At 44.4% G+C, this 22,630-nt stretch overlaps 1 protein-coding gene across 1 annotated transcript in view; it reads right to left on the bottom strand.

Annotated features, from left to right (window-relative positions):
* AFAP1L1 (actin filament associated protein 1 like 1) overlaps window positions 1-22,630 on the bottom strand; it is an 83,157-nt gene that overhangs the window by 16,974 nt on the left and 43,553 nt on the right. The window contains exons 8-15 of the mRNA XM_023550507.2: window positions 20,646-20,825; window positions 18,518-18,610; window positions 17,496-17,589; window positions 17,125-17,277; window positions 15,552-15,763; window positions 12,842-12,987; window positions 11,428-11,500; window positions 9,003-9,114 (exon numbers count right to left, since the gene is read on the bottom strand). Coding sequence (XP_023406275.2) covers window positions 9,003-9,114; window positions 11,428-11,500; window positions 12,842-12,987; window positions 15,552-15,763; window positions 17,125-17,277; window positions 17,496-17,589; window positions 18,518-18,610; window positions 20,646-20,825 — 1,063 coding nt within the window. The remainder of the gene's footprint in view (window positions 1-9,002; window positions 9,115-11,427; window positions 11,501-12,841; window positions 12,988-15,551; window positions 15,764-17,124; window positions 17,278-17,495; window positions 17,590-18,517; window positions 18,611-20,645; window positions 20,826-22,630) is intronic.

Genomic DNA, 22,630 nt, shown 5'->3' with positions numbered 1-22,630 from the left:
TTTAGCACATATATTTAGGTCTTTAATCCATTCTGAGTTAGGGTTTTTGTATATGGAAGGAGCTGTGGTGGCACAGTGATCAAAGTAGTTGTCTGCTAACCAAAGGGTCGGTGCTTCGAACTCACCAGCTGCTCCACAGGAGAAAGATGTGGCAGTCTGCTTCTGTAAAGATTTACGGCCTTGGAAACCCTATGGTGGCAGTTCTACTCTGAACTATAGGGTTGCTATGAGTTAGAATCAACTCAACAGCAATGGGTTTGGTTTGGGTTGGGTTTGTATATGGAATGAGGAAGGGGTCCAACTTCATTCTTTTGCATGTAGATAACCAGTTGTCCCAGTTTGTTGAAAAGATGATCCTTTTCCCATTGAATTGTCTTGACACACTTGTCAAAAGTCAATTGACTATTTTCAGCCAAATAATAGAATAGCTTATAAAATAATATCGCCTGTGAGTAATGTGCTCCCTTAAACAATCAACTATATGAGACCAAATGGTCAACATTTACCTAAAAGCAAAGATGAGAAGTCAACAAGAGGCAGGGAAGCTACATAATGGAAATGACAAATTGAATGAAAATAGTAAGAATGCTGACACATCATGAAAATTGTAACCAATGTTATGGAATAATTTGTATGAAAATTGTTAAATAGGAACCTAATTCGCTGTGTAAACTTTCACCTAAAACACAATAAAACATTAAAAAAATCAATTGACTACAAATGTGAGGGTTTATCAACTCCATTTCAATGATCTATATGTGTATCCTTATGCCAGTACCACACTGTCTGGATTACTGTAGCTTTGTAGTAAGTCTTGAAATTGGGAAGTATGATTCCTCCAACCTTGTCCTTCTTCTGCAAGGTTGTTTTGGCTATTTTGAGTTCCCTGAGTTTCCATGTGAGTTTTAGGATCAGCTTGTAAATTTCTGCAAAGAAGCCAGCTAGGACTTTGACAGAGACTGTGTTCAATCTGTAGATCAACTGGGAGAGTACTGCCATCTTAACAATATTAAATCTTCCAATCCATGAACATGGGATGCCTTCTTTTAATTTATTTAGGTCTTCTTTAATTTCTTTTAGCAATCTTTTGTAGTTTTCAGAGTATATGTTTTGTTCCACTTTTCTTAAATTTATTTCTAAGTATTTTATTCTTTTTATGCTACTGTAAATAGAATTGTATTCTTAATTTCGTTTTTGGATTGTTCATTGCAAGTGTACAGAAATACAGTTGATTTTTATATACTGATCTTGTATCTTGCAACCTTGCTGAACTCATATATTAATTTTAATAGTTTTTTAAGTGGATTCCTTAGGATTATCTATATACAAGATAATGTCATCTGCAAATAGAGATGGCTTGCTTCTTCCATTCCAATCTGGGTGCCTCTTTTTAAATTTATTTCCCTTTTCATTTTCTTTCTTAATTGTTCTGACTAGAACTACCAGTACAATGTTGAGGAGAAGTGGTAAGAGCAGACATCCCTGTCTTGTTCCTTATCTTAGCGGTAAAACATGCAGACTTTCACCATTAAATATGATGTCAGCTGTGGATTTGTGTGTGTGTGGATACTTTTTATCAGGCTGTGAGGAAGTTCCCTTCTATTTCTAGGTTATTTTCTACATGTCTCATATCGTTTTGTCTGTTTCTCTGACCCTTTACTGCTTTCTTTTGTATTAAGTGAATGTTTTTGTAGTGTAATAGTTTAATTCCTTTCATAATTTTTTTCCATTTTTTGAGTTATTTTCCTAGTGATTGCTCTAGAACTTACCATATACATCTCGACTTATCAGAATGTATTTCAGATTTATTCTAACATAATTCCACTGAGACAGCAAAACATTACTCCTACCTAGCTCTATTCCCTTTCCCCCCGTTTTGTGCTATTATTGCTATACATATTACATTTATATACCAAACCAAGCCTCTTGCCATTGAGTGGATTCTGACTCACGGCAATCCCATGTGTTACAGAGTAGGTCTGCTCTATAAAGTTTTCTTGGATTTTTTTTTTCTAATCTTTACAGAAGCAGATTTCCAGGCCTTTCTTCTGTGGTGCCACTAGGTGAATTTGAACCATCAACCTTTCATTTAGTAGTAGAGTGCAAACCATTTGCACCAACCCAAGGATCTTACAACTGTATATAATTATATATGTATCATTTTATAATTATGTTACAGGTATTACTTTATATACTTTTGTATTAATGAAGATGAGAAGAGAGCAAATATAGTTTGTTATATTAACCTTATTTACTATTTTTCTCCCACCTCCCCATCCTTTATGCTGTTATTGTCGAATATATTACATTTCTGTGTTATAGGCCCAATAATACAATTGTATACATATTATTTTATACAGTAGCTTTTTAAATCAGTTAAGAGAAGAAAGAATAAATATTTATATTGTCTTTTATAGCAATGTTTACTAGTGCTCTTTTTTTTTTCATGTGGACTTGAAATTACTGTCTGTCAGCTCAAAGAACTTCCTCTAGTATTTCTTGTATGGTGAGTCCACTAGCAATGAATTTTGCCAGTTTTTGTTTATCTGGGATTGTCTTCATTTCACTTTCATTTTTGAAAGATAGTTTTGCTGGATATAAGATTCTTGGTTGACAGTCTTTTTTCCCCAGCACTTTGAATATGTCATTCTACTGCTTTTGGGCCCCCATTGTTTTTTATTGACAAGTCAGCTGTAATTCTTATTGGGGTTCTCTTGTATGTCATCAGTCATTTTTCTTCTATTGTTTTTGAAATTTTCTGTCTTTCAGTATTTTTACTATGATGCATATGGAGGCAGACTTTTTATTGTTTATCCTACTTGGAGTGCGTTGAGCTTCTTGGATGTATAGATTTGGGAAGTTTTTGGTCATTTCTTTGAATATTTTTTCCTTGCTCCTTTCTCCCTCCTATCCTGTTGGTATTCCCATTACTTGTATTTTGGTACACTTAATGACGTCCCACATTTCTCTAAGGCTCTGTTTATTTTTCTTCATTTTTTTTTCTCTCTGGTCTTTGGACTGTATAACCTGTCAAGATGTATCTTCAAATTCACTGATTTGTTCTTCTGTTAGTTAAAATCTACTGTTGAGCCACTTCAGTGAATCCTTCATTTCAGTTATTAAACATGTCAACTCCAAAATTTCCATTTGGTTCTTTTAAAATATTTTCTTTCTCTTTATTGGTTTTCTCTATTTGATGAGACACTGTCATACTTTCTTTTACTTCTTTAAGCTTTTTTTTTTTTTAGTTCTTTGATCATATTTATAATGGCTACATTGAAGTCTTTGTTAAATCTGACATCTGGTCCCTCTGATGCCTGCTTTTATTTTTTCTGTGCATGCATCCCACTTTCCTGTTTCTTTGCATGTCTTAAGTTTTTGTTGAAAACTGGACATTTTAGATAACATACCGTTGCATCTTTGGATACGGATCTTTCTCCCCACTTCCCAACCCCAGGCTTGTTTTTTGTTTGTTTCTGTGTTTAGTGACTTGGCTAGACTATTTTAGTGAAGTCTATTTCTTTCTTAGTTTGAAGCCTCTGATGTTCCTCAGAGGATGCAGCCTTGGGCATGCACACAGTCACCCTGGGATGACAGTAATTTAAAGCAGGGCTCTTTTTGATAGTCTCTTTCCTTGTTGTCTCTGTTAAGCTGTCTGGCTCTGTTGATATCACACTCAGCTGCTAGACTCCATTAACTGCTGGCTGATTGCTCTATTGTTTTCAATAATGCTCTGGGGGCATAAATTTTTCCATGATCTGATCCAATTAAACGTGGGACCCTTTGCAAGTACTGTTTTTTTTTTTTTTTTTTTAACAATTTTTATTGTGCTTTAAGTGAAAGTTTACAAATCAAGTCAGTCCCTCACATAAAAACCCATATACACCTTGCTACACACTCCCAATTACTCTCCCCCTAATAAGACAGCTTGTTCTCTCCCTCCACTCTCTCTTTTTGTGTCCATTTCACCAGCTTCTAACCCCTTCCACCCTCTCATCTCCCCTCCAGGCAGAAAATGCCAACATAGTCTCAAGTGTCCACCTGATCCAAGAAGCTCACTCCTCACCAGCATCCCTCTCCACCCCATTGTCCAGTCCAATCCATGTCTGAAGAGTTGGCTTTGGGAATGGTTCCTGTCCTGGGCCAACAGAAGGTCTGGGGGCCATGACCACCGAGGTCTTTCTAGTCTCAGTCAGACCAGTAAGTCTGGTCTTATGAGAATTTGGGGTCTGCGTCCCACTGCTCTCCTGCTCCCTCAGGGGTGCTCTGTTGTGTTCCCTGTCAGGGCAGTCATCGGTTGTAGCCAGGTACCCTCTAGTTCTTCTGGTCTCAGGATGAGGTAGTCTCTGGTTCATGTTGCCGTTTCGGTCTCTTGGGCTCGTAATCGCCTTGTGTCCTTGGTGTTCTTCATTCTCCTTTGATCCAGGTGGGTTGAGACCAATTGATGCATCTTAGATGGCCGCTTGCTAGCATTTAAGACCCCAGATGCCACTCTTCAAAGTGGGATGTAGAGTGTTTTCTTAATAGATTTTATTATGCCAATTGACTTAGTTGTCCCCTGAAACCATGGTCCTCAGACCCCTGCCTCTGCTACGCTGGCCTTCAAAGCATTCAGTTTATTCAAGAAACTTCTTTGCTTTTGGTTTAGTCCAATTGTGCTGACCTCCCCTGTATCGTGTGTTGTCTTTCCCTTCACCTAAAGTAGTTCTTATCTACTAATTAGTGAATGCCCCCTCCCATCCTCCCTCCCTCCCCCCTCTCGTAACCACAAAAGAATGTTTTCTTCTCAGTTTAAACTATTTCTCAAGTTCTTATAATAGTGGTCTTGTACAATATTTGTCCTTTTGCAACGGACTAATTTCACTCAGCATAATGTCTTCCAGGTTCCTCCATGTTATGAAATGTTTCACAGATTCCTCGCTGTTCTTTATCGATGTGTAGTATTCCATTGTGTGAATATACCATTATTTATTTATCCATTCATCTGTTGATGGGCACCTTGGTTGCTTCCTTCTTTTTGCTATTGGAAACAGTGTTGCAATAAACATGGGTGTGCATATATCTGTTCGTGTAAAGGCTCTTATTTCTCTAGGATATATTCCAAGGAGTGGGATTGCTGGATCATATGGTAGTTCTATTTCTAGCTTTTTAAGGAAGCACGCGAGGGCAGTTTTTGAGGCCTTTTTGGAAGTTTTTTTTTTTTTTTTTTTAATGACTCCAGTGGAACTTTCTTAGCTCTCTCTCACTGATTCTCTCTGGTACTAGCTGGCCTAATTTACTTTATTACTGTATTTAACTTTTTGCTGTCATTGGAGCTACCAGCCTTCTCTTAATTGCTTACTACCAAATTTTCGTTGGTTTTGAGAATGCCCTTAAGCTTAAACTTCCCCATACTCTGTTCCAAATTTCAGTTCCTTTGGGGGACAGTTTCAGGACTTTCTGCTCTTACGGCCTCCCTCTTTCCTGGGCAAAATCTCCGAGTCACTGCTCTTGAGTTGGGAGGCATGGACAGTGGTATGGTTCTCTGAGTGACATTGCAGCATTACAAGCAGTATGCTGGGTGGGAGTGGTAGCCTCATGTCTCCTTCACTAGCCTCTCCTGGTATGCAGCCTCCGCCCTGCTAGTGAACTGGGTGAGGGCTACTGAGGTCCCAGTATTCTCAGCCTGCTGTCCCTAGGGTAGAGCTCTATCTTACATAGGGGTGATGGATGGAGAAAGGAGCCCCTGGCCTCTCAGCTGCACTAGTTGGGAATTTAGCCTGTGCAACAGAGCTTGAGGGGGAGGGGCGTGGGTAATGAAATGCTGGGAACCTGCTCCTTCCAGGGAGATACTGTATTGCTTGATGGGGAGCTGTGGGGAGAGGAGGCCTTGTCTTCTTGTCCACACATGCCTGAAGTGAATAATCTGTCACGCTTAGCTAGAGTGAGTGGGTCACGGAACAATTACTGTTATTACTGAGATTTAGTAGATTTTCTTCAATAAATGTTTCTTCATTGGCTGTATTCTTTTAGGTGAATTTGCAGAGACTTCAATTTTTAAAAACATTTTCTTCAGTTATGCTTGTTTCCTTGAATGCTGGTTTATGGGGCTCCTTATGTCACCATTTTTCTTAGCAATTCCCTTGACCCCGTGATTCTTTTTTTTTTTTTTTTCCTTTAAGTTTATTGTGCTTAGGTGAAAGTTTACAGCTCAAATCAGTTTATCATTCTAAAATTTTTACACATGTTGTTTTGAGACATCAGTTGCAATTCCTGCAACGTGACAGCACTCTCCCCCTTTTCATGCTGGGTTTCCCATGTCCATTCATCCAGTTCCTGTCCCTTCCTGCCTTCTCGTCTTGCTTTTGGGCAGAAGTTACCCATTTGGTCTTGTATATTTGATTGAACTAAGAAGCACGCTCCCCCCATGATTCTTGCCCCCTGGTATTCACACCCTTTTGTAGTCCCCTCCCACAGTAAACAGGGCTGACCTCTGCAACCACTAGGATATTGTAGAAATGACAGATTGTGACTTCCAAAGCTAGATCATAAAAGACATTGCAGCTTCTGCTCTGCTGCCCATTCTTGGATTACTTGCTCTGGGGGAAGCCAGCTTTCACATCATGAGGACGCTCAAAGAGCCCTAAGGAAAGGTCTGCATGGCAAGGAGCTGAGGCCTCCTGCCAATAACCAGCATGAACTTGCCAGGCATGTGAACGAGCTCTCTTGGAAGTGGACCCTCCAGCCCATCAAACTCTCAGGTGATTACAACAGCAGCCAACATCTTGACCATAACCACATGGCAGACCCCAAGCCAGAAATACCTAAGTCACTCCCAGATTCCTGACCCACAAAAACTGTATGATGTAATAAATGCTTATTATTTTGAGCTGTTAAATTTTGGGGTAATTTGCTATACAGCAATAGATAATACGGTGATCTTCGCAAGACCCTTCCCTTTTATGTCCTTCATTTTCTTCATCTGAAAAACAATGTTGTTGGTCTAGATCAAGGGCTTCCCCCTGTGGTTTTCAACTGTCCTTCATATATAAAACCAAAAAAACAAACCCATTGCCATCGAGTCGATTCAGGCTCATAGCGACCCCAAAGAACAGAGCAGAAGTGCCCCACAGGGTTTCAAAAGGGCAGCTGATAGATTCGAACTGCCAACTTTTTGGTCAGCAACCAAGCTCTTAACCACTTCACCACCAGGACTCCACCCTTCATATATTCGTATCCCTAAACCATATGCACGAGGTCCTGGGTGGTGCAAACGGTTAAACACTTAACTACCAGCAAAAAAGTTGGCAGTTTGAACCCATCTAGAGGTGCCTCAGAAGACAGGCCTGGTGATCTGCTTCTGAAAGGTCACGGCCTTGAACACTCTACAGAGCAGTTCCACACTGCACACATAGAGTTGCCATGAGTCGGAATGGACTTCGTGTCAACTAACAACAACAACATGATTTCATAGCAATGGCTAACAGGTCACTGTATGGGGCAAACAAGAGGCCCCTTGGCCTCCACATTCCAACCAGAGAAGCTCCACTTTCATCTCTTTTATAAACTGGGCTTCCATATAAGATTCGATCTGAATAAAGGTTTGTTTTTTGTTGTCTTTATTGTTACATTTTTTGACACTTGTGATCTTTTTTTTAATCTTACTTGCTTATTTTAGTTTAGTATTTCATTTTAAAATAGGCATCCCATAAAGCCCTATATTTTCAAGGCCCCATGTATCCAGGAAAAGGAGCCCTGGCGGAGCAATGGTTAAGCACTCAGCTGCTAACTGAAAGATTGGTAGTTTGAATCCATCAGCTGCTCCGCAGAGAAAAGACTTGGTGATCTACTCCCATAAAGATTTCAGCCTAGGAAACCCTATACGGCAGTTCCACTCTGTCCTACAGGGTCACTGTGAGTCAGAATCTACTTGATGGCACCTAACAACAACAACATTTCTAGTACCCATGAAAGTAGGGTGTTAAGGATGCTACGCAACAATCCTCCAATTCTTCAGAGGGGAAGCTCAGACCCAGAGAGGGGAAGGGACATTTACAGAGTTACACAGTCAGTTAGCAATCAAATGAAGAATGGAATACGCATCTCCTGACTCCCCAGCAAGGATTATCAGTGCTAATGAAATGGAACTATAATATAGAAAAGTAGTTTTAAAAACAAATCTTCAAAAAGTAAAGGACAGAATGTTTTGATCTAGTGCAGGGGGAGAAAATGCAGAACAGTGCAAAGACTCTCAGAACATGCTGTCCTATAGGAAGCTGGCTTACTTATAAAGAGAAATCACACTGGAGCAGAGATTGGTGTTGTAAATCAAACATAACTGACAATAGAGTGTCCGGCACACGTCTGATGGCATACTTAGTCACTCTCGTGCATTGTGTCCATCAGGGCATTCACCGAGCACATACACGGCGCTAGGCAGAGCTGGGGTCTGGGACACGGAGGTGATCACACCTTTCATGGCAGCTGTCTCGAGGGTATTTGGAGGGGTTCAGTTCTCCACTTATTACTCCAGATCAGAAACCACAAACTGTTAGCCTCTGGAACAGTTGTAGCTTATAGACAAACTTTATATTTTTGGCCTTATTTGGTGTTAAATTTTTTATTATTATTATTAGTTGCCAATATATGAAAGTAAGGAGATTTCACGCCAAATCTAGATTTCTGATCTCTTGAAAATAACTGGCAAATATGGCAACAGAGGGCTTCTGTTACTGTGTGGCAACCATCACTGAGGCTGAGTAGTGGCCACCGCCATAGCTGGGGCCTGAGCACCCTAATTTCCTGCAGTCCCTCCTGCCCTCACCCAGCTCTGTTTCCTCTCTGAGGCCACATGCTAGCTGCCCTTTCTCACCTTGCTTGTGTGCTTACAGCATTTTTCTTACACCCACTTCACCCATTTATTTACCCACTAGCCCCTGGAGGAATCTAACTGTGAGGCCCCTGATGTGGACTGTTTCCCCCCTGCCTCCCTGCTCAGCAGGCAAGGCCCACCCAGAACTCACTGGAGGCATGGCGCTTGACTTTGACCTGCGGATCCACTCGATGGGACTTCTCGCTGCAGGAGGAGGCGTGGCGTTTTACCTGGGCTCCAGTGGGACGCTCGGGCTCCTCGTCCTGGAGGCAGAGAAGAGGAGGAAGGTAAAGGGCAAACAGGCTCAGACTCACCAATGCAGGAGTGGATTCTAGTCCTTGTTGGGTAAATGAGCGCTTCAGGACCTCTGAGATCTTGGCCTTACATCTTTAGACCTGTGTAGCACTCAACAGTTTACAAAACACTTTCACTAGCAGTATGTGATTTGATACTCATACTTTCCTATGAAGGCAGCAGAAGGCAACCCTAAACCAGAGCACTTGCTGAGAGGAAAATTAAAAACAACAACAAAAAGCCAGTTGCCTCTGAGTCGATTCTGACTGATGGAGACCCCACGTGCGTCAGAGTAGAACTGTGCTCATGGAGTTTTCAGTGGCCGATTTTCGGAAGTAGATCTCCAGGCCTTTGTCCTGAGGCACTTCTGGGTGGACTTGCAAGCTTTTGCTTAGCAGCCAAGTGTGGTCACTGTTGGCATCACCCAGGGCCTCCCAGAGGAAAATTAGAAAGTCTCAAAAGACTGTGGATTTATTATAGAATTTTTTTTGGCCCTCATATCATTTGGAAGTATCCCTAAAATTTTCTGAATTGCTAACATAGCGCCTTCCCTAAAAAAAAAAAAAAAAAAAGTCATGGATGAGATCAGCCATGAAAGAAATGGTGTAGACAGATAACAGGTCGGCTATACATTTGTGCGTGAAGAGTATTAAGAACACTCACATGCCAGTTAAAGCTCAGGAGACCTTGGGTGGAATCTAATATAATGCAGTATAACAGAACACGATGTAACACACTAACGCCATCGGCAACAATACTATTCATGCCTCTCTGTGAGACCTCCCAGTGTCCAGGTACTGTGCTAACTTCTTAACTACAGTATTTTATTTCCTTCTTGTCACAGCCCTGGAAAGCAGGTTTTATCTGATCCATTTGGAGCCAGGAAGTGAGGCCCAGGGAGCTGAAGCACAAGGTAACTCAGGTTCAGCCCTGGGTCTGTCTCCAAAGCTCACATCCATTAAGCATTCAGCTGTCTTGTTATTAAACTCTGCAACTGAGACAAATCTTAAACTGCATCCACTGGTTTATGTAAGTCTGAAGAAAGACCATGTAAACAAGAGAAGGATGGCTGAAGAAGTTGCTAGAAAAAGGTATAGTTCTAGAAGTGAGAGCTCAGAGTGTTTCTCCAGCAACGTCCAAGGTAGGGGTCTTGGCCTGCACATACATCGGGTTCCCGGGCAGCTTGATTCCCTCTCTCCCCTGGCTCAGAGGCCTGACCTGCCCACCAGCACGTGATCTGAATGTGGCTTCTCCTCTGGCTGTTCCATGGGGAGGAGGTCACAGGTCATGCTGTCAGCAGCACCCCAGATCATATGATGGCTACAGAGACCTCTCTGTAAATTAACAAGCAGGCATCTCCTTGGTTTAGTGGGCCAGGCAGGGAGACTCTGTCCTCTGAGCTGAAGCCCAGACTATGGATGCCACCAGGTAGAGGGGAGCCTATGGGGGCGGCTGCCCAGTCAGCCTCCCCCAAGCCATCTCTGAATCAGCAGCATCAGTTCATAGAGCAGTAAACAGAGGTGGAGGGTCCACACACTTTGATTGAACTGGAGATGGTGCCCCCTGTTTCTGTGGTACTTTGCAGTTTATAGAGTCCCTGGGTGGTTCCAACGGTTAATGTGCTCAGCTGCTAACCAAAAAGTTAGAAGTCTGAGGCCACCCAGAGGTGCCTTGGAAGAAAGTCCTGGTGATAGGCTTCTGATAAATCAGCCCTTGACAACCCGATGGAACACAGTTCTACTCTGACACACATGAGGTTACCGTTGGTCAGAGTCGACTTGACAGCAATTGTTTTCTTTGTTGTTGTTGTTTTTTTTTTTTTCCCCGCAGTTTACAGAGCCCTTTCTTCCTCCTGGGAGTCCCTGGGTGGTGCAAATGATAAAGCCCTCAGCTGCTAATTGAAAGGTTGGTGGTTCGAGTCCATCCAGAGGCACCACAGAGGAAAGGCCTGGAGATCTATTTCCAAAAGATCAGCCATTAAAAACCCTATGAAGCACACTTCTACAGTCACGCTCGTGGGGTTGCAACGGGTCAGAATCAACTTGAATGCAACTGGGTTTTCTTCCCCCTGATCTGGGGCTCTTTCCACTGCCTCCTGTGCCAGGGATTCCTAGGTCTTGTGCAACTACCTGTGATAAGAAAGGGCTCTCCCCTAGCTATTAAACAAAAGGGATCTCTCTGAAGCAAAGGGAAAAAGGAGTCACAAAGAAAGGAGAGAAGAAGAGCTTATTAATGCATTAGTGTCCTTTGTCACATTCCTGGGCAGCCCCCAGGGACTGTACCTGTATCTTTTCATAAGGAACATCATCATAGACGCGCGGCTCAGGCCACTGATTCTGGCAAGAACGTGCATATCTAGAAAATAAACAACACAATGGTGATGATGATACTTGCCGTACAGTGTTTTCCTGTCCCCTCTCTCATTTCACTCTGGCAGTAGCTCTTATGGGAGACAGAGTAACAGTAACAGCAACCATGGCAGGCAGCATCATGCCATGTGCAGTGTTAAGGGCTTTATAGGAACAGGGACTCAAATGATTCTCACAACAACCCTGGGAGGCAGGTAATTCATCACCACCTATAAATGAGAGAACAGGAGCCAAGATGGCCAGCAACCAGCCCAAACTTTCGCAGCTGGTGTTCAAGAACTGGGACTGGAACCTGGCTCTTCTAATGAATGCTGAACTCCATGTACAAGCCACATGCCTGCCAGGATGCTCAAGGGCGTGGGAAGCTAAGGTTTCCATGCCAAGAAAACAAAAATCCTCACAACTGGACCAATAAGCAACATATGATAAATGGAGAAAAGACTGAAGTTGTCAAGGGTTTCATTTTACTTGGATCCACAATCAAGAGCCATGGAAGCAGCAGTCAAGAAATCAAAAGATGTATTGCACTGGGCAAATCTGCTTCAAAGGACCTTTTGAAAATGTTGAAAAACAAAGATGTCACTTTGAAGACTAAGGTGTGCCTGACCCAAGCCATGGTATTTTCAATTGCATCATATACATGTGAAAGCTGCACAATGAATCAGGAAGACTGAAGAAGAACTGATGCCTTTGAATTATGGTATTGGCAAAGAATGTCAAATATACCATGGACTGCCAAAAGAATAAACAAATCTATCTTGGAAGAAGTACAACCAAAATGCTCCTTAGAAGCAAGAATGGTGAGACTGCATCTTACGTACTTTGGACATGTTGTCAGGAGGGATCAGTCCCTCTAGAAGGACATCATGCTTGGTAAAGTACAGAGTCAGTGGAAAAGAGGAAGACCCTCAATGAGGTGGACTGACACAGTGGCTGCAACAATGGGCTCAAGCATAACAACGATTGTAAGGATGGTGCAGGGCCAGGCAGTGTTCCGTTCTGTTGTGCATAGGGTTGCTATGAGTCAGAACTGACTCGACGGCACCTAACAACAATGACATGGCATGAGGGCCCAGCCCAGCCATGACTCAAGAGCATCTCCACCCTTGCTCCTTCCATCCACAGGTTCCTCCTGACACTGGTCCAACCACTCCAGCCAGCTCATTCTTTGCTGGAAACCCATTTGGGCTTCCCAGGGAAGCAGAGGCTTCTCCAGCTCTTCCTCCCCTTCCTCCCAGTGGCCAAGGCTGGACTCCAAGCCTCTGAGAGGGAGCGGAGAGTAGAAAGGTCTCAGGCAGCTGTGGGCCCAGGGGGTGCTAAGCCTTACAGGAAGGAGTTTCGCCCAGCACTGACGATGCTGGTTAAGGTCTCCACGTCCACGTAGTCATAGTGCAGTGCCTCAGGGGTGACTCGGGAGCCCATCTCCACCAGCAGTAGGCCAAGCCAGCGGCCCATGTCCTCTGAGCAGCTTGCCTGAGGAATAGGAGGCACAGATGGGTTCATGTCAGTATTGACAGTGCCTCTGGCGACTTGCTCACTTCAGCCCAACCCACAGATATTTATAAACACCTATTACATATCCAGTACTTAGGGATCCGTGAGGAATAAGACTAGAACACACATCCAGAAATCCAGGTGGTTCTCTCCCTCACTCTAAGTCTCTGCTCAAACACCACCTACCCTGAGAGGCCCTCCCTGGCCACCTCTCTCAGGTGGCAGGTCCTCTCTCTCTACCCTCAGGACCTTCTTCCCAACCACTCAGATGTGAAAACAACATTTAGGTGTTCACTGAATTTTTCTGTTTGTTTTTTGTTTCTCTTTTAAAACTTTTATTGTACTTTAGATGAAGGTTTACAGAACAAACTAGTTTCTCATTAAACAGTTAATACACATATTGTTTTATGACATTGGTTAACAACTTCTGATACATCAACGCTCTCCCTTTTCAACCTTGGGTTCCCTATTACCAGCTTTCCTGTTCCCTCCTGCGCCTCCCAGCCCCTGCCCCTGGGCTGGTGTGTCCCTTTAGTGTCGTTTTGTTTTATGGCCCTGTCCAATCTTTGGCTGAAGGGTGAACCTCAGGGGTGACATCATTACTGAGCTGAAAGGGTGTCTGGGGGCCATACTCTAAGGGTTTTTCCAGTCTCTGTCAGGCCAGCAAGCCTGGTCTTTCTTTTTGATTTAGAATTTTGTTCTACATTTTCTTCCAGCTCTGTCCAGGACCCTCTATTGTGACCCTTGTCAGAGCAGTCAGTAGTTCTAGCCAGGCACCATCTAGTTGTACTGGACTCAGTCTGGTGGGGACCATGGTAGATGTGGTCCATTAGTCCTTTGGACTAATCTTTCCCTGGTATCTTTAGTTTTCTTCATTTTTCCTTGCTCCAGAATGGGTGAGACCAGTTGAGTATCCTAGATGGTTGCTCACAGGTTTTTAAAACCCCAGTCACTGAGTTTTTTTTACATTTACTTTAAAAAAATTATTTTTTTTTATTGTGGTAAATATATAGGTAACAAAACATTTGCCATTTCAACCAATCTTCACATGCACAGTTCAGTGATATTACATGTTTGTCATGTTGTTCAACCATCACCATTAACTGTTCCTAAATTTTCTATTTACTTATGTATGGAGGTTAGTTCTCATATAATCCAATCAATTTTTTCCTTGTATGATTATAATTACCAAATATTTATAGTACTTGTATACAGGACCATCTCCAAAACGTTGTTGGTCAGCTAAACACATACTTAATTCTCATGTAAAGATCAATATTATAAAATCAACTTAGCATGCAAAGGCTGAACTTGAATAAAGGAAGCATAGTTTTTGCTAGAAAACTCCAAGTATATACATTCTGGGAAATAAGAGGTCCATCTCAAACTACCAAAAATGGAGTTACAGAGGCAACATTTTTTGAAATTTAAGAACTGAGGGAGACACCGGGTGCTGGGCAAAGAAAACAGGACCAAAATCCTGGTTTTAGTTCTAGGACTGCTGCTGACTCTCTGTTGAACCCTGGACTTTGCTACCCTGGGCCTCAGTTCCCTTACCTGTAAGTTTTCTTCCAGTGTTAACATTTTAAATTCTAATTAGCTGAAGGGTTGACACATGGAAGAGAGATCCAACATACAGTACTCTGCACAGAGCCATAGAGGATGGCTAGTGCCCGTGGGTAGGAAGGACAAGAAATCACATTTGCGTTCACCAAATATTTGCAGTGCTCTGAGTGTACACTGAGCATCACGCTGGGTGCTGGAAAAACAGTGTATGCAGAAACCAGCATGGTTTCTTCACGGAGCTTAAAAATTTCAACCCAATATGGAGAAAGTCTTTCTAAAAATCTGAGTTGCCCTGTGGGATGGGTAGGCTCCCTTGAAAGGTACTGGTTTATCTAGGGTGGATGACCACTTGGTAGGAAGGTGTGAGAGGAGTTTCCAGAATCAGATTGGAGTTTACACTAAACTAGATGCCTTTTAGGCTTGGGGTTCTAAGGTAAGCGACAGCGAACAAATCTTGGGCCTAGGGTTGCCAGATTTAGCAAATAAAAATTCTAAATGCCCTGTTAAATTTTGAATTTCAGATAAACAATGAATAATTTTTTTTCCATATGGGTATATCCCAAATATTGCAAGGATATACTTTGGTTCTGGAGTCCTGGTGGCGCAGTGATTAAGAGCTATGTCTGCTAAACAAAAGGTCGGCAGTTCGAATCCACCAGCAGCTCCTTGGAAACCCTATGGGACAGTTCGACTCTGTCCTATTGGTCACTATGAGTCGGAATTGACTTGACAGCAATGGGTTTGATTTTTGGTTTTATACTTATGTTAAAAAATTATTTACCTGAAATTCAAATTTAAGTGGATGTCCTGTAGTGTACCTGGCAACCCTGCTTGCATCATTTGACAGCAGTTGGATTTACTTTCCTTTCCTCTCATCCCTGTAGTGTCAGTACAAGGCCTCCCAAACCAAAAAAAAAAAACAAGGCCAAGTTCCTCTTCACTCCTACCACCAAGGACCACCTTGTCTCTCCCCTCACCTCCAAGATGGCGACCTCTTGCCGGTTACGCAGGATCCTGAAGGCAAATGGGTGTCTGGGCCCAAAGCCCGGGGCCACCTCACAACCACGGAGGGCGATGGCGTTCACATGGGTCCGCAGGTCTGTGCGATCCTTGTGGAAATACAGAGTGTTGCACTTCAGGCGGCACCAGCGTTCCTTCCAGCCCTGGTTCACCAGCACGTTCAGATAGCCTGGGAGGAAGACCAGTGTCGTGACTTCCTGAAAGCCCAGCCTTGGAGAAACCCAGGTGCGGAGGATGCAAGTCGGTGCATGGGTCTACACCTCCGGGACAGAGGGCCGAGGATAACTCTGTGTCCTAGCTAGAACTAAGGCCTTCCAGGCCCCAGATCAGCTCACTCCCACCTGCCTGTGACCTCAGGTACCCTCCCTTCTGAGTTTGAGTTTGGAGTCCCTGGATGGTACAAATGGTTAATATGCTCATGCTCGGCTGCTAACCAAAAGGTTGGCGGTTCGAGTCCACCCAGAGGTACCTCAAAAGAAAGGCCTGAAGATCTACTTCTGGAAAATCAGTCACTGAAAACCCCATGGAGCACAGTTCTACTCTGACACCATGAGTTGGAGTCAACTTGAGGACAACTGGTTATCTGTGTACTGGGACTGTTTATCACATTGTACACGGCAGCACAGCCTTTGGACCTTATCAAGCTTGATAAAAAGGGCAGGAGTTACTATATTTGATGCATAAAAGCCACAGTTCTCCCCTTTGCCTTTCCTCTTGATGTTGCCTAAAAATAAAATTACCAAAAGACAGAAAATAATGGATGAAGCTGCCACCTAGTGGCAATCTGTCTGAACAAAAGCATGCAGCAAAGATAGCAGAATTCTAAAGATGTCAAGGCACAGGCTACACAGCAGATGACGGCAGGGTGTAGGATTCCGTCTTAACATTTTAGATTTAAATTTATCTTTTCCCTTACATGCTCTGAAGCACCACCCACTAACTGAAAAATGTTTCTTTTTAGCCATATGCTTTTATAATATTTTTTTCAAAATACAGTATGACCATGGATCCAAAATATATATTTTCTACTGGATTCCAGTGTATGGAACACTGTATTTACATGAACAAAATAAAATGTCTTCCCTTCTAAGCTACTTTTAACCCATATTTAATACATTTATAATAGAAAGTACTTAAATATTTTTATCCAAGAAATTTCCTTAGAAGGCTGGGTTGCAATTTATCCTTGCGGCATGTTATATGGTGGAAAATATGATACTCTTCTCTCGTCACAGTGGAGGAAACTGAGGCTCAGAGGTGGGCAGCGATTTGCAGTAAGGTCCACAGGGAGCAGAGAAATATGGAGGTCAAGTTGGCATTTCTTTCTGGGGAGCATCAGGGCCTCATGGGAGAGAGTGACAGGAGGGCAAGATGAGTGGATGGGTGAGGTTTAGCCACCCAGTAAGCTGGGATCCTCTCCTGTGTCCTTGGGCGTGAGATGGACAGGGCAGGGAAGGTCTCCCAGTCTCAGGCCCAGGACCCCATATTGACAGAGCCTGCAGTTCCCCTCCTCCCCACGCCCGTACCCACCACAGCATGGAACCTCCTCCTCGGTGGAGGACGTCTGTAGGTCATCAGCCAGCGGCTTCTTCTTGGAGAAGCTGATGATGCGGGTGATCTTGCGGCCTGCGACCCTGCTCACCGAGCCCTTCAGCTCTGCCAGGCTGCTCTTCTTCCCTTTGCCTGTTGCCATGAAGATGGGCCAGGGGAGGGGAGGGAGCCTCAGGCTCCAGTCACACCCACCCCTAGCCTTCCTGGTGGCTTTTCACCCTCTACACAGGGCCTGGCCTGCAGCTCCAGGTATGGATGGGCCAGGTTGCTTTACCCAGGTCCGCAGAGGGGTCACAATCTGCTCTGCCACTGTGTGCCCCTCCCAGCTCTGGGCCCCCAGAGGCTCCTACCATGGTCACAGGCTTCCCGGCGGCCAAGGATGGAACAGTTGTCGCTCACTCCCAGGCTGTCAGAGTCTGAGGTCTGCTTCTCCTGGGACAGCCTCTGGGGAGGGACACAGATATCCCCACATCAGAAGGCACACTCAGAAGCACCCCCTTTGTTAGTTCAAACCCACCGCATGATGATTAGTTAACAAACATCTTCAGCAACTATTATGTGCCTGAGACAGTACCAGGTATTGGGAAGTCAGTGATGACTTAGACATGGTTGTATCCTCGTGGTCTATTTGGGGAGTAAGGCAATTAATTATAATGAATTGAGATAAATGTCCTTGGAGTTTGGACTGTATTTGATAGGTGACAGGGAACTGAGAAGGTATTTAAACAGGGCAGTAACGTAATCCAACTGGGTTTAGAAGTTCCCTCCAGCGGCATTGTGAGGAATGGACAAGAGAGGGCAAGACTGCATGCAAAGGAGCCACTTAAGAGAGTGTCATCCAGGTCATGATGAGCCTTGATAGGGGGATGAACCAAGATGGCAGTGAGGATGGGGAAAGGTGAGTTGTCAGACATTTTCAAGACAGTCATGACAGGAGTTGGTGACCAACTCACTCAAAAATGAGTGGCAATGAGAGAGTCCATTATGATCCTAGTTTGGGTAAGAGGGTGGTCAACACCTACCTTCCATGTAAATGAATTCACTGCCAGCTAACATTTTTACTCATGCTGACTCTGGGCCAACCGTTCATTCATTCACTCATTCTCTATTAATTAAGTGCCTACCGGTATTAGGTACTATGCGGGAAGTCCCTGGGCATGGGCATGCATTCATTAACTCAGTAGACATTTATTGAGCACCTATGGTTGTGCCAGCTGTGTGCTGGGCATTGGCTCTCAATTATAGCTCTCACAGCTTGTCCACAGTCTCTGGTGGCTGCCTGACTTCACATGACTGTGGGCTCCTCTGGAGCACAACTTGTGCTGAGTTCCCTCTGTCTGACCCAGAGAAGACCTGGTGGAGACAGACATACCTTGTCCAGGTCCAGCTTGCACAGGAGAACTGGGGACCTGGGGACCTCCACGGCTTCGCCTCCTCCAACAGGCTTGCTCACCTCTCGGATGACCTGTGGAGAGCACGCACAGCTGTGGACAGGTAGGCAGGGCAGTTGTGGAGGCAGACAGGGAGAATGGGGCTGTGTATGCACGGCCATCAAGCAGGAGGGGTTGGCGCCGCTTAGGAGAAGAGAAGGGTGGACATGGCTGTCTGCCACGTGCCTAGGGTCAGGGTATAGAAGGCTTTCTCCTGTATCTGTCTCTTAGATTGAAAAAGACACGGGACTGGGAAGCAAGAGGCTTGGTTTCCAGACCTGAATCTACTGATAATTACTTGTGTGGCCTTGGGAAAGCCACTTCCCTGCCCTGAGCCTCAGTTTCCACATCTGTAACGTGGGCATAATACTGGTCCTCTGCTTACCTCCTGGTATTGTCTGAGGACCAGTGAGGTTATGGATGTGTGAGGAAGTGTGACCCATAAAGCCTACACACAGTGAGGGACTCATCTCTGCCATCTTGTTGGGCCTTTACAGAAACCCTGTGTGGTGGCTGTGGCTACTACCTCCGATTCAGTAATGTGGCAACTAAGACTCAAGGGTGTGATTCTCTCATCCAAGGCCATATGGCAATAAGCATCCAGATCATGAAACAATATAACAGCCACTATTATTGCTCACCTGCCAGGTGACTTTGCACGGATTTTCCCATTTTATCTCCACAGCAGCCCTGCAGGGTTGGGATGACTGTTATCCCCGATTTACAGATAAGGGTGCTGAGGCAGAAGGGTGAAGCCACCTGTTAGTGGTTGTAGAGCCTGAAACCAAATGCAGACAGAGTGTCTGCCTGCTCTTAACCTCTGGGCTAATGGCCTCCCAGATGAGGGTGTCAAGGCAGGTCCCTAACTCGGGTCCAGGGCACCTTCTGGCCCATTGGCCCTGTGAGGGCAGAGGCTCCCCCAGCAAGCAGGTTCTCTCCCTCTCTTCCTCTCCTGAGACAAATGCAGTAATGAGAAACACTAAACACTCTGGTGGGAGAGCTGGTTATCACAGGAAGGAAGGGAGGAAGGGGAGGGAGGGAGGTGGTTGGTTTCATTGTTCCAGCAGGAAGATCAGAGGAGGAGAAAGGAAAGCATGAGAGGGAAAATGAGGCTGAGAGCAGAGAAAAGGCTCTGCTGTGAGGGACTGGGCATCACCATCGTGGTAAGAGTAATCACTGACAACTACCAGACACTTACTGCTTGGCAGGCACTATGCTAAGTGCTCTCTATAAATCTTTGTAAGGTCCATTTTATGGATGAGCAAACAGAGGCATGGAGAAGTGAAGTCATTTTCAGAAGATCACACAGTCAGTGACATTTAAGCCTGAACCCAATTCTATGTGCCACCAGGTCCTCTGTCATCATTACTATCCCACCCTGCCTTCACAGTTCTGTGTGATGTGGAAGGGGAGCAGGGTGGTGGTACAGTTCATGGTCTTTGGGGTAGGCTTATTATTTAGCTTTTAATTCTGGCTCCAACCGCTTTGTTATGTGACATTTTGGCAAACCACCTAATTTCTCTATGCCTCAGTTTCCTCATCAGTAAGATGGGAAAAATAATAGCCTCATTGTGAAGACTAAATAAGGCCATGCATGTAAAGGTCTTAGTACAGTGCATGGCGCCCAGTACATGTTCAATATGTTATAACTCTAACTGTTCTCTGTAGCTCACAGATGCAGACACTGGGCCACAGGTAGAAGTTACAAGGATGCACATTTCTTCTTTTCTTTCTTTTTAAGGGTTAGCCTATCTAATAACAGAATTGGTTTTCTCCACGGGTAGTAAGCTGTAAAGCCCACAGGAGGGACATTAAGAAGGTGAGTCACATAACTGGAAGGAACATAAGGCCTCCAGGATGAGGTCTATCTCTGGGAGCTATTCACGGTCTGTTTCCACACATAAGCCCTAGCCACCTGCAAGGACTTGGGCTCAGGCCACTGACCCCCTCTCCCCTGAGCAAGGCCTGCTTCATCTGGGAACAGGAGGCAGCCCCACTGAAGGCTAGGCCTGGGGAGGAGAGGCAGTAAGAAAGCACAGGAAGGTGGGAAATGGCACCGGCCCCACGTACCTTCAGCCACTCCTCCGCCTGCTCCCGGCTCTGCAGTGCCAGCACCAGGGCCTCGGCGCCCCCCTGGGAGAAGCGCAGTTCATGCCTCTTGTGTCGGCTGTCCTTGGGCATGTAGACGACATTGCAGGCATCCAGAGCCAGCCTCAGATGTGGCTGTCGGTCCTTGGAGCTTTTGTAACACTGGACAGGGAGAGAAGGGGTCAGGGCCTCCTCGAAGGGAAGGCAGAGGAGGTGGGGGACAGAGACACCCTCACACAAAGGTTCAAGGGAAGCTTGACCTACCCCACCCAACCCAACTGTGGGCACTGTGTGAAGAACAGCGAAGGGGCTGGGGCTGTTCATCCCACAGAAGAGAAGCTTGGGAGGGGCATCTGTGTACTCTTCAGATCCCAAAGGCTATGGAGGGGACTCAGAGGGCACAACTACCCAATCAGGAAGAGGCAGATTTTAACACAACACTGAAGAACACTCTAGCCCAAAGAACCAGGGCAGAAACGAGCTGGCTTGGGAGGAAGCAAGCCCCATGCTATTAAAAGGCTATGTGGCAGGGACACGGGAGAGAGAATCCTAGCAGAGATGCAGGGTTGTGCTCGGGAAGTCAATCATTTTCCAATAATGATTCTCAAATGCCACTTCTTATGATAAGGCTAGCATTGCCTTGCTACCAAAACCTGGCATGATATTATTAGAAAAGAAAATTATAAGCTAATCTTTCTCATAACATAAATGCAAAAACTCCTCAACAAAATATTTGCAATTAGAACCTAGCTAGCATGCTACATCAAGACCAAACCAGTTGTCATTGAGTCAACTCTGACTCATGGTGACTCCAGGTGTGTCGGAATAGAACTGTGTTCCACAGGGTTTTCAATGGCTGATTCTTCAGAAGTAGATTGTCAGCCTTCTGAAGTGCCTCTGGGTGGACTCAAACCTCCAACCTTTCAGTTAGCAGCCAAGCACATTAACCATTTCCACCAAGACCAAGTAGCATTTATTCCAGGAATGCAAGGATGATTTAGCACTCAAAAATCAATCATATAATCCATCATATTGATAGAATAAAGGAGGAAAATCAGATAATCATCTCAATGGAGGCAGAAAAAGTGATAAAATTCAATACCCATTTGTGCTATGACTCTTAGCAAATGCGAAATAGAGAGAAACATCCTCGATGTGATAATAAAGGGTATCTACACATCACCTCTAGCAAACATCAACCTTGATGGTGAATTACTGAAATGGTCCCTCTGAGATCTAGACAGAGGCGAGGATACTCGATCTTACCACTTTTAGCTACGTTGTGCTGGTGGTGCTAGCCACTGCAATACACCAAGAAAAATCATAGAAGAGATAAGGGGTAGAAAGAAGTAATCGTCACTCTTGGGCTGGTGCTGGCTGTAATGAGCTTCTGACTGCTCCAGGACAAGAAAGGTCCTGTTCTATATGTATATATATATATTGGGAAAGGCTCCTCAACAATTTTTGGGGGGAAGTACTATTTTTTTCTTTTTTCCTGAAATGACGTCCATCCTTCTACTTCGGAATTTAAGGTGCGTTTTCTTTTAGGAAACCTTAGTGGTAAAAGATGGTAACAAAAAACTTTAAAAAAAGCAGTGCTGTACGGGTTTAGTTTTATAAAAGATACATGTATAGAAACGAAAGTGGACACGTTGTTTCTTGGCCAATACGGTTATGAACAGCTTTTATGGGTTTTCACTAGTTTTATAAATAAGCACACTCACTTGCATACTGAAAAGCAATAAAACTTGTTTTAAAGTGTTAAAAAAAATCTTTGGCAAAAGAAAAACCTGGTAAGGCCTGTGTCAGGCCTTGAAGTCTTTTTTTTCGTACTTTGGCTCCAGTGAGAGTACACGGATCTCAGAAGCATTGGGCTTCACACCTCTGTGCAGAAAGCAGGCCCAGGTGTACCCGGTGCAGATGCCATGTACACATGTGAGCAGAGGCACACACATGTACAAGCCCCC

This window comes from Loxodonta africana, chromosome 2 (assembly GCF_030014295.1).
Source record: "Loxodonta africana isolate mLoxAfr1 chromosome 2, mLoxAfr1.hap2, whole genome shotgun sequence".
NCBI classification, from domain to species: Eukaryota; Metazoa; Chordata; class Mammalia; order Proboscidea; family Elephantidae; genus Loxodonta; species Loxodonta africana.
The sequence above is the reverse complement of the archived record's forward strand: the minus strand, read 5'-3'. Positions and strand labels throughout refer to the sequence as shown.